General features: G+C 38.5%; 2 protein-coding genes across 2 annotated transcripts in view; both read right to left on the reverse strand.

The window, feature by feature from the left end:
* Positions 1–13,619: 13,619 nt before the first annotated feature.
* The window catches only part of LOC110019852 (beta-fructofuranosidase, insoluble isoenzyme CWINV3-like), an 87,550-nt gene continuing 81,712 nt past the window's right edge, over positions 13,620–19,457 (reverse strand). Inside the window, 7 exon segments of the mRNA XM_020717708.1 lie at positions 13,620–13,853; positions 13,855–13,937; positions 14,017–14,083; positions 14,433–14,575; positions 15,167–15,226; positions 15,306–15,585; positions 15,587–15,830. Of these exon segments, the coding sequence (XP_020573367.1) occupies positions 13,760–13,853; positions 13,855–13,937; positions 14,017–14,083; positions 14,433–14,575; positions 15,167–15,226; positions 15,306–15,585; positions 15,587–15,813 (954 nt within the window). The 5' untranslated portion in view covers positions 15,814–15,830 and the 3' untranslated portion in view covers positions 13,620–13,759.
* LOC110019862 overlaps positions 15,812–19,457 on the reverse strand; it is a 19,504-nt gene continuing 15,858 nt past the window's right edge. Inside the window, exons 2-3 of the mRNA XM_020717722.1 lie at positions 15,987–16,214; positions 15,812–15,898 (exon numbers count right to left, since the gene is read on the reverse strand). Of these exons, the coding sequence (XP_020573381.1) occupies positions 15,892–15,898; positions 15,987–16,214 (235 nt within the window). The 3' untranslated portion in view covers positions 15,812–15,891. The remainder of the gene's footprint in view (positions 15,899–15,986; positions 16,215–19,457) is intronic.

Consider the following 19,457-nt stretch of genomic DNA (forward strand, 5'->3'; position numbering starts at 1 on the left):
TGCTCTTCGAAACCCACACCAGCCGCTATTATGCTTTATCCCGAACACCCCAGGATAATTGCCCACTGTTGTTCCTGCCTTCACGCCGCTGCTCCCCTTCCCCCTTGCTAGTCAACCACTCTTTTCCAACATATTCCACCTTCCACAATCTAACCAAACCACCACCACACCCTACTATTTTCATGCTATCTCGCCGTCTCCTATTTGTTGTCACCCCCTGAAACCCACACCAGTCGTTGTTAAACTTCATCTTGAATGCCCGGGACAACTGCCCACTACTGTTTCTGCCTTCACAATTGCTCCACCCCTTCCCTCTTGCCAGCTAACCACCCTTTTCCACAACCTGCCACCTTCCATACCCTCATCTCCCTTGGGATACAATCCTAATTATGTTTGTGTCGTGTATGTTGCTATTTCAAATTTTCCAGTATCATGTTGTTGTATTTTCTCATTTAAGTATGTTGGTTGTAACCGCCACTTTACTTACAATAATGATATTTATTTTTTCTATTGTGGTTTGGGTTAACTCTGATATCACTGCCACAAAATCTACTATTTAAATTGGATTCCATGTATTCAGTGTTAGATCCGCTCAAACAAAAGCACTTGGACTCTAAAGTTGACCTCCATTATTCAAAATTTTTCTGAACTCTCACTCTCTTTACTCTTATTCACATGAAAGATTGTTGGCATTAACTTTTGATGTCACAAGAATAGGATGTCCCTGCTCAAAAAAACTTAGGGTATGCTTCACGCGCATATGACTGCCCGAGGCTCAAGATATCCGTCTTAGATCCTCTAGCAGTTGATTTTGCTAAGCTTTGGTTGTCGATCAGAATAGGGGCCGACTGACATTACATCGATGAGACGGTCCCAACTGGACGAGCTTTGTTAAGCACAACGCGAACAAATCAAGCCCGAAAATAGCTTTACTCGTGAAGAATTATTAATATGATGACTTTGGATGGCGAAACAGGCATCACAAGTGTCTGAAACATCGTTTTTGCTTGTGGAGGACCATCCAATTCTTATCACATGGCCTAAATCATCAAAATCATAAAACAAGTCCCAAACAGAATAGGTGTGATCACGCCATATGGGGCATGACCACAGCCCATTTGTGGCGTGTCCACGCCATACTCTTCAGCCATTTTTTTGGTCAGCTCATTGCATGGTCCCCCATTTTCTACCCTGAAACCGTCCCACAGTCGGGATAAGTTGTTGGATCGATTTTAAAGCCATAACTTGAGTCTAGGAAAATATCTCAAACTTAGGGAAAAATTTTCTGTCCAGACTCCGGACGTATTTCTACGTGCGGACTTTCGGACTCCAAGTAATATATCACCATGTGTATTATATCAGGTCTACCTAAAAAAAATATTAAAGTAGCATCGCGGACTCCGTAATAACATCAAAATAATCACTAAATAACCCCAAAATAACATCCGTGAATAACCATGAAATAATACCGTAAAAGTCATGATTCCACTATAATAACCCTGAAATAATACCGTAAAAGTCATTTCAGGGTTATTCTGTGTTATTTCAGAGTTATTGAAGAAAAACTCATATATTGCACTTTAATAACCACAAAATAACCCAGAAATAATCTCGAAATATCATTCACGGTGTTATTTCGAGGTTATTGAAGTGGAACTGCAAAGTTTATTTCGGGATTATTTCTGGGTTATTTCTAGGTCATTGAAGTGGAGTATGTGAGTTTCTCTTCAATAACCCCGAAATAACCCCAAAATAACCTTCGTCGTTTCACTTTAATAACTTCAAAATAACTTCCGCGATGTAGCATACGTGACGACATATTATTAGAGTCCGCACGTCACGTCAGGAGTTCAGACAGAATTTTACCCGGGCAAAGAGGGTTAGAAAGGGAGAACACACTCATTTCAACTTTAAGGGGCAAAGAGTGATCACAAAGAAGCTGAGGGGAGAGGTAGAAACTTGAGAAGTGATCACAGGAGTGCTTGTAGAGTTTCAAAAATTTAGCTTCTCCATTCTTCTTCTTCCTCCTCTTCTCCAATTTCCTTCTTCCTCTCGTTTTTTTTCTTGGTCACCTTTTTGGTTTGAGAAACACAGAGGAAGAGCAAAGTGTGCTATTACGTCGACACCGAAAAACTCCTTGCAAGAAGAGCTTCAATGTCGTCGGAATCTCTTCGTGACAAAGAGAGCTTCTTCCCGAGCAACGATTGTACTTCGATCAACCACCGCGACGTATAAACTCCTCAACCTCCGCATTTTTTTATTTCCTAAAGTCCCTAGAGCTGATTGTTTGTTGTGCTTCGAGGAGATCGATAGGTTAGCACCTTCCGTGGTTTCTATCATAGAAATTGTTCCTTGAAGACATAACACTGAAATCCCATAGAACACAAGGTAGTAACAACAGCGTCGTTTCTTCCAATGATTTCACTTGGATGGACAAGTGAAATCAAATGATCGGGCGGATGACGATGCTGCTTTGGTTGTCATTCGCTCAATCGGAAAGAGTTCCCCTCGCGAGTAGATCTTTCCCACCATTGCGGGCAAATGAGCGACAATGTCACATTGCTTTGTGCAATATGGCATTGACACCTCTTCCATCGATTCAACCCTATAAGCTATGCAAGGTCGTTAGAATGAGTTCGATGTGTCGTCAAATGTTTTTGGTTACATTGTATGTGTTCATTTGTTGCATTTCTACACGTGGATCATGACGCATATCGTATGCGTGATTGCATGAGCAATTCAGTTCGATCAGCCGCCTCGACACAATCAAGCGATCACATTGGTTCATATCGAACTATTTTTCGGGCTCGATCGACCGCCACAGTCTGATCGCTCAATCACTTTGGGTTCAATCAGCCATCCCGACCAGATCGACCACCCTGACCCAATCGCCCAATCTTTTAGGTTCGATCGATCACCCCTTGTAGATCACCGCATTTGGGTCCAATTGGCCTAATTTTCATATTCGATCGACTGGCCTGGCCTAATCTTATGAGCGCAATCAAATGCCTTGCGTCGATCAGTCGCTTTAGATTTGCTTGGTCGTCCATGTTCGATCAATCTATTTTTCGGTCTCGACTAGATGCCTCTACTCAATCACCCGATCATTTCGATTCAATCGACTGCCCCGCGTCGAACTCCAGCTTTGGATTCGATATGTCCCGACCAGATCGGTCTATTCTCCGGGTTTTGATTGGTTGCCTCTGTACTATCGTCGGAACCTTGGGAATCGATCGACCTCCCCGCGTTGAACACCCGCTCTTTAGGTCAAGTTGGTCATCCTGACCGAATCGACCTATTTTCCGGGCTTGATCGATTGTCCCGGCCCAATAGTCCGAACCTTTGGGATAGATCGATCGCTACGCGTCAATTACCTGCTTTAGGTACGGTCGACGGTCCCGGCCCGATTGACCTATTTTTCGGGCTCGATCGCTTGATCTTTGGCTTCGATCGATAGCCCCATGTTGATTATCCACTTTAGGTTTGATTGATTGTCTTGATCTGATCGCCCTATTTTCTAGGTGTGATTGGTCGTCCCGACCTGATTGCCCCATTTTCCAGGCTAGAATAGCCGCCCAACCTAATTGCCCGATCTTTTGAGTTCGATCGACTGCGTTGCGTTGATCGCCCATTTTGGGTCCAATCTTCCATTCCAGGCCAATCACCAACTCATTCGAGTTTGATCGATCGTCCCGGATTGATAGACCCAACTTTTCGGTTCGACCAACCGCCACAGCTTGGTGGGCTGATCAAATTGCATGCTTGTATGATCACTTGCATATTGCATGTCTTTTTGCATTTGGATGAAAATCCTTTCAATTTATGTCTATTAAATATTTCATTGTGTAAGAATGTAATTGTCTTGCATGTGGCATGTTTTAGATGTTTCCTTGAGCATCCTTATTTGTGGCGTCTCTCTGAGCACCCCCACCTTGTGGTCTCATTGAGCACCCACACTTGTGAGTGTCTTCTCTACATACGCCGCCGTATGCACGGAGAATAGACACTTCCACATTTTGCACGGAGAATAGACACTTCTTACGGAGCTTTTTACGACACCGCCTAGAGTGTCGTAGATATTTCATATTGTATTAAGTATGAGTCACGCTTCCTAGCCCCTAAAACCGTACAAGACACAATATGTGTTCACCTAGGCGTGCGATTCTCCCATATAAGGATCATATCACTTGGTCTGTTTGTCACTTAGCATTCTTGTGTTTGTCACTTACGTGTCATTTGCATATCATATGTTGACATCAATCATAGGATTGTCACATGTCGTATGCTTGACTTTTCTCGTATGTCTGTTGCATATCTTATATTTGCATGTTTAATCTATGAGTGCCTCTCAGATAATGTATAAATCCTCATTATAGATATCATTTTAATCGACACAAACTCACACGTAGTCGGTGTGTACTTGTTGCATGAAGCCACAGGTCTCCTGAGCAGGCTTAATTCATTTCCATAGATAGGTTGTTTTACGGTACATCATGTTTGTGTGTCATGTTGCATGTAGCATCATTGCATTCATGTGCATGATGTGTGTTTTTCCTATTAGCGTCCGCTGTAATTGCTTCGTTTTTAGGTCGAACAATCACAATGTGGGCTTTTTGAATGTTTGTATGCTTGCTATTCGCCTTGATGGCTTGTCGTACTCGTTAGGAGAGTAACCTGTTTTTTGTTGGTAATACTCAAACGAGCATTGCCCACGAGGATATCTCGACGAACAATGTATGTTTCTGTATCGCGAGCAACAAACAATATTATTGTGCTAAAAATTCAGTGACTCTAAAGTACCACATGCACCTGTATTTTATGATCTACTATTTTAAAGTATAAAAATGGATATTTTTCCTACTATAAGTATAATCCAACTTATGTGGTCACCTCTTTTAAATGTTACATTTCTTATGATGTGCTTTAGATTCCTTAAATCTTTAGAACGGGGCCAGTATGAAGACACCGTAAAAGTCATACTATAACCGAAGACTTTACTCTGTGCATTTAGATTCTGCTAAGCCTACTTTTCGTTGTGTGCTAGACTAGGGCTAGGATGCTACGTAGTATTTTCAAAGTCTCTGGTTATATTTCTCTGCTGACATGTTTGTTTTAGCTAGAAGTCACTTTTGTGATTTTGGTGTGCTTGTGTGTGCCGACTTTTTATATGCATGATGGTATGTTAAGTCAGTCTTATACAGGGAGTCATGTCATTTATATGCACGCACAAACATATTAAAAATGGGAGCATGTGATGATTTACATGAATATTTTTGCTTGCAAGTGCTACTTAGCTCCCCAAGGCATGATTCAAACACGTATGTAGATAGTTTTTTTGTGCTAACAATTTTTCGTGCAGGCCGATTCTTTTTTTTTCATTTCACTATGTATTTTTTAGAATCCTTAGAAGAGTTCTATAGCAGAGATAAGATTGGGCACATGTTTCAAGGCATTTTAGTTTGAGATCCACATGGTGGATGACGAGGAGCAATAGCTCGTATCTCATATTTTAATTTTGCATTTGATATTGATGTATAAAATTACGACCGAATATATGTATATGCGGAGTTCGACCGTTTTCTTCTTTTAAGGGACATGTCACCGGCTCAGCGACACCAGTCTTTCTTATTATTTTATTTGGCTTACTTTATTGCATTTCTTGCATGCTTAGGTATTAGTTGTTTCGCCCTTTTTCAAGTGTAGCTAGTCTGGGAATCACAAATGCAATATTGATTCTTTATAATTTAAAATTCTAAATTTGCTACCAATGTCTAAGAAAATATTCAAGATGGCAAAAATTTTAAGATAAACATATCTGTACTTTAAAATTCACACTTCTACTTTCATGTATGGCTTTCAGGACGAATTTTAAATGGGCTACATACATGGCTATCATCAATTCATAAAATAGGGTTTGCACGCTTAGGACCGTGGTAGACAATTGCATTCATATTTGCATGTTCCGAAGTGAAACCCCAGAGTTTCTTCAACCCTGCTGACCCAACATAGATTTCTACTTTGTGATTGTCTATTATGTCTAGGGAGTTAGAGGCTGCCACGACCTAGACTGATTGCAAGTTCTTTCTTATGAGTGTTTATAGGCTTGTAGTTGGTCATTTAATTTTAGGGCTATCGGGGTCCCCATGGACGACATAAATCACAGATTGCTGATCATGGATCTCTAGGCGTGTTAAGTCGATCACCTTGACGGCCAGGTAGATTTAGGGTGCTAGTAGCTTGGAATAACAGGTTTGTGGTACCCCGGCCTAGCTACCTCTACCTTTTAAGATTACTCTACCCTTCCTCTTGCTGAGCCCATTTGTGCTCTGCTACTTTTTTATTACAATGATATCATCTTGTCGGCCCAATTATCGGGAGTTGCCGCCCGTTTGAGATACGGTCATTCACCCTCTACACTTATGGTCTGGTGAGCTCTGACGTATAGGAATAAACCTGTTGAGATAATTTTTGTTATTGCATAGGCTCTGATGCCAACGAGCCGCTACCAATTTGGAATGTGAGAAACTCACTCACCAACATGTAGCTTAGCGTTACCTTTGAGGTATCGAGGTGTTCCCATCCAAAGTAACAACTCTTTGATGGTTTATTCTCCCAGGTTCATAATAATATAAGTGGAACTCCTTTTATCGAGAGTACTTCTAAGTATTCCCCAAAATGTAACTAACCAGAAGGATACATTGCTCTATGATACGACCCATCACAAGCAAATTACTCATGCATAAACCTCTCGCTTGTTTCTTTTTATTTGTTTGCTTATTTGTTGTCGTAAATCCTTCCTTTCGATTCATTTACTCTTAGAATCATTGATATTATTCAGAAGTGTGATTTATTCAAATAAAGAAATTATAATGACGATATATAAATAGACAAACTAGAGACTCTGAGTGCTTTAAAAAGAACCCAAAAACAAGGATATCATCAGCGGAAAAAACATACACCAAGCTACATCGTCTTATAAATGTACTTAAAATCAATAACTAATGTAATCCAACTGGAATAGGAAAATATTTAGTCAATCCTCCTTATGTTCGAACACAAGTGATAGCTTTAGTATACATATCCTTAAAAGTCTTCAATATAAATAATAGCAACACATATCTTTTCCAAAAAATTCCAAAATACATCTCTTCAAGTCAAATTATAAGCTTCTTTTAAATCACCAAACATTCATATGTAGATCCTTCGAACCCCTCGGTACTTCACCATCAAACCACTCAATAAATGTATAAACTTCCATAGTAGACTTGCCTGGCAAATATAGTTTAACAACACTCAAAAACACTTTTGTGATTTGGATGTTTTTTAAAAGCAATCATATCTTAAGCAAATATGTCAAATATGTTTTATTTCAAATCAAAACATAAATAAAACATGATAAAAATACAAATAAAAAAACCAAAATTAAAAGTAATCTCAAATGGCCACAAAGGCGTGACAAATATATTCGTGAATGTTAATTATAAAGATCAAAAAGACTGATTTTTTATCTCAATTTAATGGATCGTGATGGAATGGATTAGGAGAATGCAGCAATTATGAACCATATAGAAATGTAATCATCATTGTCAGCAATTTGGCAAACCCAAAGATTGTATAACTAAGAAGAGACAAAAAAAATATATCTAAGTAACAAGCTCAGCATCAGTAAAAAAACTGTCAAAAAGGAAGGCAGCCCTCAAGAAGGTAACAAACTTTTCTCATCCATGGTAGGATTTCGAATGCAAAGCAAAAAGATTGCATCAGTTACCTAAAGAATTCAAAACCTTCATGGGATTAATGCTTGAATAATCTATAATCTATACCAAAGAAAAAGTGAAAAAACTGAGAGAAAAAAGGATCTCCCTATGGAATCATGCAACACGGTAAGTGGGCTTAAAAACATCAAAATAACTGATAATTGTGAATTCACATTATTTTTTATCAAATTCTCAATAGTTTGTTCGAGGAACACGTAAATTAATCGATTCGGCAGTGAAAAAATATCACATGAATGATTAATTTTTAAATATCAAAGTTTCGGGTCGTTTGTATGTAAATGTCCCAAAATAAAAAAATAACTGATAATTGTTAATTCACGTTAAGGAAATAACAAGAAAATACATACAGGCATACAAAGGAAAGAATACCAGGACCAAAAAACCAACTTGGAAGTAAATTACAAAAAATAAAGGTAAAAACACGCATTTGACAATCTCCAATCTTTAAGCAACAGGAAAATCTAGTTTACTTCTAACACAGGAAGATCAATCAATTCTTGAATTCAACATAAACAATATTCTAGCAAAATTTGCTCATTTAGTCATAATTTATTACTGTAAAAAAATAGCTCAAAATTTTTGTAGCAATGGGTTTTAATAGAGAGCTTCCACCACAACAAATGCTGCAAAAGATTCCTTGACTTGTCCATTAGGAATAATGACGACAAGACAACCAAAAAAAGCTAGAACAAGGATAGGGGTTGACCAATAACCAAAGAAAATAAATCCCATTCTCATACCTCCAAGGACTTAATACTTCCCTAATACAGGTGATGCACAATATTAAGCATTTAAGCCCATCTTGCAAATTTGCACTTTTAACAAAGTGCATACAAAAAGGAAACTCATCGTCATTGCCTCTTATAAGGGTGCATGACTTGATTAAAACAAAAAAATTAACATAAGAATTAAGTGGTATGTATGCAAATTCCCCTACAAGACAATGCATCGGTTGCCTGAAGAGAGTATCTGTCGGCCATCCATGACGCAAATGCCTCGCATCAAATCTCTGAAGGTCTCTCTTTCACATATGTAATTGCATAAAAATTGTGCTACGTTTGTAAATTTCCTGAAAAAAATAACACACACACACACACAAGTATCTCTCGGCCATCCATGACGCAAATGCCTCGCATCAAATCTCTGAAGGTCTCTCTTTCACATATGTAATTGCATCAAATCTCTGAAGGTCTCTCTTAAAAAAATAACACACACACGCACACACATTTAGTTAGGAGGCGTTATAAAAAATGGAAAAAATATTACATCAGGACTCCGCACGTAATGAAATTACGCCGTGGAGGTGATCAGCCCGGTAACACAAGAGAATATTCCCCTCGTGTTATTCAGATGTTATTGTGTGTTATTCAGGTGTTATTGTGTTATGGGAATATTCCCGGTATTATAATAACACAATAACACATCAATAATACTTGATGTTAATACATGAGAAAATTGATATGTTAATACATGAGAATTGTGTGGTATGTACGTGAATTTTTCTAAAAAAACTATTGCCTAAAGAAAGGATCTCGACCATCCATGATGCAGTTGTAAAACATCTCTCTCTCTCTCTCTCTATGTATATCTATGTGGGGGTGTGTGTGTATGATGATGATGAGTAGCCCAATGACAATAATTCCAACCATAATTATATATGGATGATGATGAGTAACCTGATCAAAATTAGTTAGGAGGCTTCGTCAGTGATAATGACATAAAAATTTTGATATCTTAAAACAAAAGAAATGTGTGATAGTATGTAAACTTCTCTTAAAGAATTGATGTGTGGTGTATATATATATATATATATATATATATATATATTGTATGTATAATAAATAAGAATTGTGTTGTATGTAAATTTCCATGAAAATATGATGGATGGCACTGCATCGGTTACCTGAAGAGAGGATCCCTGAACAATCTATTATGTAGCTGCGTTACACCTGATCTTTCTCTCCATCAATGTTGAGGGTGATTATTATGATGAGTATTCAATCACAACTCACAACCAACAAATCTAGTTAGAAATAAGGAGATAAAAAAGGGATACGCTATTACATAAGAATTGTGTGCCCTGTATGCAAATTTCCCAGAATAGAAAATCCATAGCCATCCATGATGCAATTGCCCTGCATTGATTCTAAAAATAGTATCCCCCAGCCATCCATGATGGCATTCCCTAACATCAAATCTCTAAATCTCTCTCTTTCTTCTAAATCTAGATTGATAAGAATTGTGTGGTATTCCTGTCAATTTCCCTAAAAAAATTATGGGGCGGCATTGCGTCTGTTGCCTGAAAAGAGGATCCCTCGGCCATCCATGATGCAATTGTCTAACCTTAAATCTTGCAATATCTCTCTCTATCTCTCTCTCTCGTGTAAGAATTGAGTGCTAAATATGTAGCACTGCATAGGTTATCTGAAGTGAGGATCCCCCGCTCATCCATAATGCAATTGCTACTCCATCAAATCTAGGATTTAGGGTTTAGGATTTTAGGATTTAGGGGAGGAATATCTGCGTACGTAAGACCCACGCACTGCGTACGTATTCAGAGGGTATTGGGGGTTATCTCCGCCCTGTAACCTAATCGCGACTATATATAGAGGTTATTCGGAAGGTATGGATTTTAACGAAACCGATAAAATAAGGGACATAAGCGAGGGTTTTGTGCAGAGAGGGGAACGGTCTTTGAACGAAACTGGGAAAGGAAGAGTATGTAGAAGGAAAAATTATTCGGTCGGGACACCGGACGCAAATTCGGATCATTCCAGAGTTTACGCCAGCATACCTAAACAAGCCCTGCAAATCAAATCTCAAATCTCTCTCCCTCTCTCTCTCTCTCTCTCTCTCTCTCTGTGTGTGTGAGTGACCATTGGAGTGGTTTGGATCGATAGTCTGGAAGAAGAAGAAGACGATAGCAGCAGGAACTCTCTCGAAGCACGACTTTCAGAAAGATTTACATACATATATATATATCACTTAATTCTTATTTAAGAATCTAATCGTAAACTTCAATTCTTACAAAAATTCCAACATATAGATGCATTAGAATGAGTACATCACTTTTTAAGAATTTAAATATTAGGATTTTTTATTTGATATGAAAAATTAAGTGATATAAATATAAAAAACAGAATTTACATTGTTAGATATATAAATACATAAGAATTGGGTGGTACGTTTATAAATGCCCCTTATTTTTAATGAACAAAAGTTATAAAAAAAAAATTATTTCTTCTACAAGAAGCAAAATGAGGTCTAAAGCTAAGCATTTGGCATTAAAAAAAACAAATTCAAGTTTAGTGAACCGTTAATATATTTAGTACTTGAGGCAGTTGCAAAATAATAAAAAACTGTTGAGCGGCAGCTATGTTAGGAGGTTGTTGTACGGTAGCTGTGTCAGGAAGTTGTTACGCATAAGCTGACTGTCTGTTTTTTATAGTTTTGCAACAGATGAATTGCAGTTGTTTCTGAACAAATGACTTTTATGCCCTTGTAATATAGTTTTGTTTATAACAAAACCAATGTTGCTAGTGTTTTTCATACTTGAAACCAAATATCTAGTTTGAAAACTACAAAATAATAACAGACATCTCACTAAACGGTGAGTAACGCAACAATCAAATATAGACAAAGAATAATTATAATAATAATTAATAGTATAATATTCTTAGTCGGTTCTACATCTGGTGACCAAGAGATTATCACTCTCCTGCAGAAGGTGGCAAGTAGCAATATGAGGGCTTTATTGACCAACCTGCAGACCATCTAGAAGGTGTTGGAAGGGAATCCAACGTCGGTCCCTCAGTATACCACAGAAAGGATGGTGAACCAAGTAATTGAAGAGAGCATGCCCCCAGGTGATTAGAGAACTTCGGACACCAATGAAGCTGCCAGAGCAAAAGCAGCGGAGGAAAAATAGTGCCAAAAGTTGAACCTTTATGACAGGTACAATTTTTGATGTGCGTCCTTGACAACGATGACTGGTGAGTTAACCATAATTGCACGACCTCCTTCGGTTATTGCACGACAAAGCGAAGGGGTGAGAACGGGCTCCGAGGAAAATCAAAGAGGGTTTGTTGCTATAGATCATTCCTCCATTGCACCAGGTGAACCGATCGTCGCTTCTCCGCTGCCTGCCTAGCTCGCTGCTACTCATTTGACGTAGGTTGCTAAGGCCAAAGCTGATGAGTCTCCTCTCACCTCGATCGATTCCACTTCGGGAGGCTCTGCTTCTTCCCCTAACTTCGAATATTTGTCGTCTTTGGAGGGAGAAACCGTTAATCGAAAAGGGAAGGAGTCGGTGGGGGGTGCTGACATTCCAACCCTTCCCTCGTTAAGAGAAAACAGGAGGACCCTACCCGACACTCGCTTGAAGGAGGCGAGGGATGACTATAGATGAGTGATGATGAGTGGTTCAACTTACTGGATGTCTCAAGGATCGACATTCCTTGTAGGCCGATATTCAGCATATGTTGCCTCTTTTGGCAAAAATGACATGGTCTTCGGCTTTTTCGGTGGCACTCTAGAAACTTTCTTATGAGAGTCTTCTTGAGCTTGCCACTTTGTCGCATCTGGACTCCTTAGGACTTGCTTTTATGACAAAGGCAAACTCCCTGAAGGTGCCCGCCAGACCAATGAGCTCCATAGGGCTTGTGACGATCGGCTCTTCGCCAGCTTAATGCAACAACAGTTCAAACAAAGGGAAGAGCAGTTGAAGGATCGGCTCTTCGCCAGCTTAATGCAACAGCAACAACAGTTCAAACAAAGGGAAGAGCAGTTGAAGAAGTAGTTGAGCTTAGGGGAACATTGGAGTAGCATGTCCTTCGTACGTAGTTAGTAGGTCAACTTAGGAATAAAACTTATTTTGCCTGACCTCAATCGGCCGGCAAAAATAAAAAATCTATACAGCGAATCAGCAGTCATTTTCTTTTTATGTTCATGCCAAGGTAATTTCTTTTATTTATAGAAATGAAAAGTTCACTTCATGTTCGCACCTTGGCTTCATGCTCATTCTAATTATTTTTCTTTGTCTTACCAATTATTTATTATATCATGCTTATTGGTGGGTAGGCGTTTTTTTTCTTGGTAGCGTGATAATCAGTTAACCTTTGACTAATCTTCTGTCATGATTTGCCCTTTTGCCCCTCACAAAACTTATCTTTGCCAATCAGGGAACCATTTCCGAAGAAGAGAAGAATTTGCGCATATCAGTAAAGCTTCGACCAGATGTCCGATCGACCAAATTTTACTTGTCGGCTCGACTGGACAATCTTAACGTGACAATCACGAACAATTAATTTTGTTTGTTGGTCTAGCCAGATGACCTTGGCTTCATGATTTATTTGTTTTATTTGTTGGTCCAACCAGACAATCTTGGCATTACAACCCAATCTTGGCATTATGACCGACCAATTTTGTTTGTGTTTAGCCGGACAATCTTGGCTTAACGACTAACCAGTTTATAGTTACCTGGTATCTTATATCATACCCGATATGTCTGGGGCATCAAAGCTAGGCTCCAAATCTTCACTTTCATGGATCCAGATTGCTCAATTGAACCTTAATCTTAGGATCAATCCACTCTCCATGAGAGACACCCACCCAAACTCTTCCTATGTAATGACTCTTGCCATTCCCTTCGTAGAACTTAGTACTATTGGACAGAGACATCTCCATATGTTCACCTGACCGAAATTAAAAGACTAACTTATAGTGAGAACCCCCAGCTGGCCCTTATTTATTCACTTGTATAAGTTTATCAGACATGTAAAGAAAAAATGCATTACAAAATCAAGGATTATATGAATCAATTTTCAATTTGAACGCTATATAGCTTATTTCAAATGCCATCTTATATCAAGTATTACAATGAATAAATTTATATAGTATATAAGTCTGAAACAACAGCAACGTAGAACAAAAGCCCGATCAAATAGATAGAACTAAAAAGCAAATATTTAAAGGTTTTTATTTTAATTAATCCGAGCTTTCCCCCATCTCCCAAGCCTGCAGCTCCTTATCTTCATTGTTTCAGACCCATTGTTGAACACATGAACATGTGCCTCCTAAAAGTAGCAACTTGAGATATACTCTAGAGGTGATGCAGGTTCTTCCTCCACTGCCATAGCTCACAATGACTGAATGATCAATCTGTCTCAAAACATAAATGTAGAAAAAAAAAATGATTTTGATAAGATCATTATAAGAATGATGAGAAATTAACACTCACCAGAAGTCCATAGAGGTATCTTCCCCTATTTTTATATCCATATGCCCACAAAGCCTCCAAATGCTTGCTTGTGAAGTTCAGGCCACAATGAAGATATTTTTTGTTGCATGAAAAGGAAGATTTACATGTTTATCATTAAATTCCTAGGTATTTGCATATCTAACACATAAACTTCAAATTTTACATAGATGCACACCTTTCCCCATGCATGAAAAAGCATATTTTGCTTTTCAAAAATTTAAATGGTCGTATTTTTTATGTTATAGGAAAGATTTGGGTGGTATAAATGCTTAAAAAAGCAATTTTTAGATGTTAGACATGTAAATACATAGGAATTAGGTGATATGTACGTAAATGCCCCAAAAGCAAAACAATGATTGTAAAGAGCCAAATTTCATTAAAGTAAAAAAACATACTTTATTTGATCAGAGGACATAAGAACAGCGTAATCAATACTGGTCTTGAATACTCTGAAGAAAACTGCAGTGTGCTCCTCGGGGTCATGAGAAGCCAAAACAAGCAGGCCAAAGAGGTCATATGCTTCGTGGAACCGAAGCATTTATTTCATCGCAGGCTATCTGCACATTGTCGAGTTTACACTAATGGTGAGCGAGCTCAGCCTTTTCGAGCTGTGGAAGCTCCAATAACACGTCTATATCAGCCTGTTCTTCATGACTGAGAAAAAAGAGCATCTAGGAATCAAGAAGTACTTCAAGCAAACTTGTCTTGTTCAAGTCCAACAGCAAGAGACAATTACATACCATCCAATTTACATATCCAACAGCTAAACGATAATTTTTTACATGTAAACCACCCAAATCTTTCATATCACATCAAAAGTACCACAATTTAACTTAAAAATAGGAAATATGCATTTTCATGTTTGCATGTAAAAACTGAAGTTTACGAGTTAAATATGTGTATTACAATGAATAAATTTATATAGTATATAAGTCTGAAACAACAGCAACGTAGAACAAAAGCCCGATCAAATAGATAGAACTAAAAAGCAAATATTTAAAGGTTTTTATTTTAATTAATCCGAGCTTTCCCCCATCTCCCAAGCCTGCAGCTCCTTATCTTCATTGTTTCAAACCCATTGTTGAACACATGAACATGTGCCTCCTAAAAGTAGCAACTTGAGATATACTCTAGAGGTGATGCAGGTTCTTCCTCCACTGCCATAGCTCACAATGACTGAATGATCAATCTGTCTCAAAACATAAATGTAGAAAAAAAAAATGATTTTGATAAGATCATTATAAGAATGATGAGAAATTAACACTCACCAGAAGTCCATAGAGGTATCTTCCCCTATTTTTATATCCATATGCCCACAAAGCCTCCAAATGCTTGCTTGTGAAGTTCAGGCCACAATGAAGATATTTTTTGTTGCATGAAAAGGTCAAAGAATGTCTATGATGCATTGAACTTCCCATAATCATATCTTGGCCACATTCGATGATAGTCTTCAACAACATTCTCGGGAAATCATGCGAATTCTCAACCACACTCATCTTCAGCAAGTTCTTGACTTCCTATGAGCCCGTGCTAGAACTGTCCAATCCTCAAAGACACTGGGAAGAAGTCAATGCATTCTATCATGGGCGATGAATCAGCTGAAAACAATAGTTGCTCGGCTCTTGTCCACTGCACAAAATCCTTGCTTCTGTAAAGTGAAGCCTTTGCCCTCCTTTCAAAATCCTCAGCCACTATAATTGTTCTCCATAGGCCATCCTTGCTTAGCAAACAAGTGGAGAGGTCTCTAAATTGAGTTGGATAGACTCCTGTAACCATTATGGCCTGTAGGAAGGCTTCACCCATAACAACAAGGAAGGGTCAGAGATGTTCTTCGGTAATGCTATATTTTGAACGTTATGGCCTGACTCATTGATGCTTGTGTAAAAATTCCACGCATTGAACAGTGAGTTGAATTAATTCAAGTATAAATCTATTCAAAATAAAATTACCGATATGAGAGCTGAGAATATGACGTTACAATTTGGTTCTGGCGGGCTAAAGCAGCAGGAAAACCATTGAGCCAGTTTTGAGGTGGCTGGAAATGAAAATGAGCGCTGTACTGTTTGCTTGAGATAATGAAAAGGACTTTGGTATCTGGATTCAGGACATGTCCTCGAGAAGAGTTGCTCCAGTCATTAGGTGACAAACTGAAGTCGCTAACCCATAGATTAGGGCTCCTTGTTTGTTGGAAAAGAAGATCATCATAAAATAAGAGCAATTAAAAGAAGTAATTATCTCATTAGAGCCTGTACTTTAAAAAAAAAAAATCTGAAACTAGATCTTAAGGTTCACATAAAATAAGAGCAAATTTTTCAGTATATTAACAAAATATCTGGCGTCTCATGAAAGTTTGACCCATAAGAAATTCAAAACTCTGTCATAATAGAGCTGAGCCGGAATTTTCAGAGCCCCAAATAACAAACACCCAAACAACGACAGACAATAAAACTGGACGCCTAAATATCTTACATTACCCCAAGTGCACCACATCACAACTTGCCATCTATTCAGAGCGGATATAATGCAGGATACTTCCATTGCATGTGATTCTCAACCGTGCTGCACTAAGGGCTGTAAGCGTCTGAGTTCGAACCGAGCAGGCATCAGCTCGAATAGATTTAATATGGCTTAAAATTGGCTTGTGGCTCGCTATATTCGGGCATAAAATTGAATCGAGATCAATCCAGCTCGAAATCGAAACAGACTGACTCAAATTTAATTAATTTGATCCATTTCAGCTAGAAATCAGTTTGATTCAGCTCAAATTTAAAAAAAAAAACTGGCTCAAATCTAATTATTTGGAACCAATCCAGCTCGAAATTGGTCTGTGACTCATGCATAACAAAACACAACAAAAAACAAATAAATGGTTTGCAAGAGCTGTGCAACATTAACATCGTTGCCCATATGGTAACATACTAGCAATTCAAACACAAATATTCTCTATCAAAATGAGTAAGATCTGATATGAAGAAAGTTACGAGGACCACACAAAAATAACAACAAACATTAGATGGGTGGCACCGCATTGGTTGCCTAAGCAAAGAGTCCCACGCATTGCTTATAAATCTTTGTAGCCTTGTAGTTAATTAAATTTTTTAAAAATACTACTCATTACCGACCAACAAAAAAATCATTGCCCAGCCAGTAACATTCTAGCATATCAGTAACATATATTATCCTGTGCAAGTGAAATAAAATCAGTAAATGAAAAAAAAACCCTAACCCAACCAACCTCCCCTTCCCCTTTCGAAAGCTTTCGGGTTCGACCCCCTCTCCCTCTTCTGAGTCTTCCCCTTCTCCTCTCCAAATCACGAAAAGCTTTCGGCTGCGAGAGCTTACGGTTTGTCATTTATGTTCGTTTTCTAATCTCTACTTCTATTTTTTCTCGGCCAGTCAGCATTAGCATTGCCTCGATTGCTCGGTATTCTTGCTTGGTTGCTTGTTTGGCTACCGAGGTGTTATCTTTGAGTATCTTTTCTCTAATATTTCATATTTTCTTCCGGTTCGCCTCTTAGCTTTAATTTTCTTAAATTTCATTTAGATTTTTTGAATGAAACCTAGTTTTTGAAGTTTTTTGGAAGTAAAATCTCGCCAATTTCAAGCTGAACACAAACATGAATACATTTTTCGAGCCGAACATGAACACACTGTTCACGAGCCATTTCGAACACGAGTTAATTTCGAATGAACTGAACATGAGTCAAAGATCGAGCTCGCTTCAAGCTCAGCTCGTTTACAACCCTACATGCAACAATTTATAAGAAAAACAACACTTTGGAAATTGTGTAAATATGAACAATACAGTTTCCAAACTGAGCAGTCGCCCAATCACCGTTCACATAGAATAAACTTAATCAGGAGGCCTCATTAAAAATAATGACAAAAAAATGATATGTTAATACATAAGAATTGTATGCTATGCATGTAAATTTCTCTAAAAATAGAGGGGTGGCATTGAATCGTTTGCCTAAATAGAGGATCCCCAGCAATCCATGAAGCATTTGCCGAACATCAGATCTGTGTGTGTGTGTGTGTGTGTGTGTGGATGATGATGAGTAACCCGATAACAATTCACAACCAACCAAATCTAATTAGGAGGCCTCCCCAACAATATTGACATAAATTTTGATATGAAATTGTGTGGCATGTAATGTACGTAAATTTCCCTAAAACAATTGATGGGTGGCACTACATGTGTTGGTATGTAAATCTTCCCCAAAAAAGAGATTGGCGGCACTGCATCAGTTGCTTGAAGAGAGGATCTGTCGACTACCCATGATGCACTCTTTTCTACGTAAATACATTATAATTTGTGCGGTATGAATTTATAGATGGCACCGCATCTGTTGCCTGAACAGAGAGAATCCCGCAGCCATCCATGAGTCGCTCTCTCTCTCTCTCTCTATATATATATATATAGAGAAAGAGACACACACACAAATATATGGATGATAATGATGAGAGCCCAATCACAACTCAACCATCAAATCAAGTTAGGAAATCTCATAAAAAATAATGACTGAATAATCGATACGTTAATACATGAGAATTGTTTGCAATGTAAATTTCTCTAAGAAAAAAGATGGGTGGCACTGCAAAGATTGCCTGAAGAGAGGATCCACGGACATCCATGATGAATGATGCTGTTGCCCAAGTCAAATCTCTCTCTTTCTTTTCAGGTAAATACATAAAAATTGCTGCATGTAAATTTTCCTGAAAAAATGATGGGCGGCACTGCATGATTGCCTGTAGAAAGGATCTCTCGATCATCCATAATATCATTGCCTAAAATCAAATCTCCAAATCTCTTCTCTCGTATGTAAATACATATGATTGGTGTGGTATGCATGCAAAATTTCCCTAAAACATTGCATAGGTTGCCTGAAGAAAGGATGCCCCGGTCATCCATAATGCAGTTGGATTGCTTAAAATCAAATCTCTCTCTCTCTCTGTACACACACACACAGATAGATAAATATATATATATATATATATATAATCAATGGTCAGAGACTTATACGAGCCTCCAACTACTCCTAATATGCCTAACTATTCGAGTACCACCTCCTTAAGGCCAACTGTGCCAGAGGGAATTAAAACCCTCAACCTGGCAGCGCGCGCGCGCGCACACACACACACACATATATATATATTAAAAAAAAAACCGAAGACTACTATATGAGCCCCCAACCACCCTCATGTGCCCAACTATTCGAGGACCGCCCTCACTACCGATAAATTAGCCAGATGGTATTCGAACTTGTGACTTGAGAGGACTTGCAACATTCAAAGAGGCTGTTTTACCAACAGGCCACGGCTGGTGCCACACACACACACACACACACACACATATATATGCACATTTCCATGTCGTCCCGCCGCCCTGCTAGGGCTCCGCCCCATGGCGAGCCCTAGCG

This window comes from Phalaenopsis equestris, unplaced genomic scaffold (genome assembly GCF_001263595.1).
Source record: "Phalaenopsis equestris unplaced genomic scaffold, ASM126359v1 Scaffold000084, whole genome shotgun sequence".
NCBI classification, from domain to species: Eukaryota; Viridiplantae; Streptophyta; class Magnoliopsida; order Asparagales; family Orchidaceae; genus Phalaenopsis; species Phalaenopsis equestris.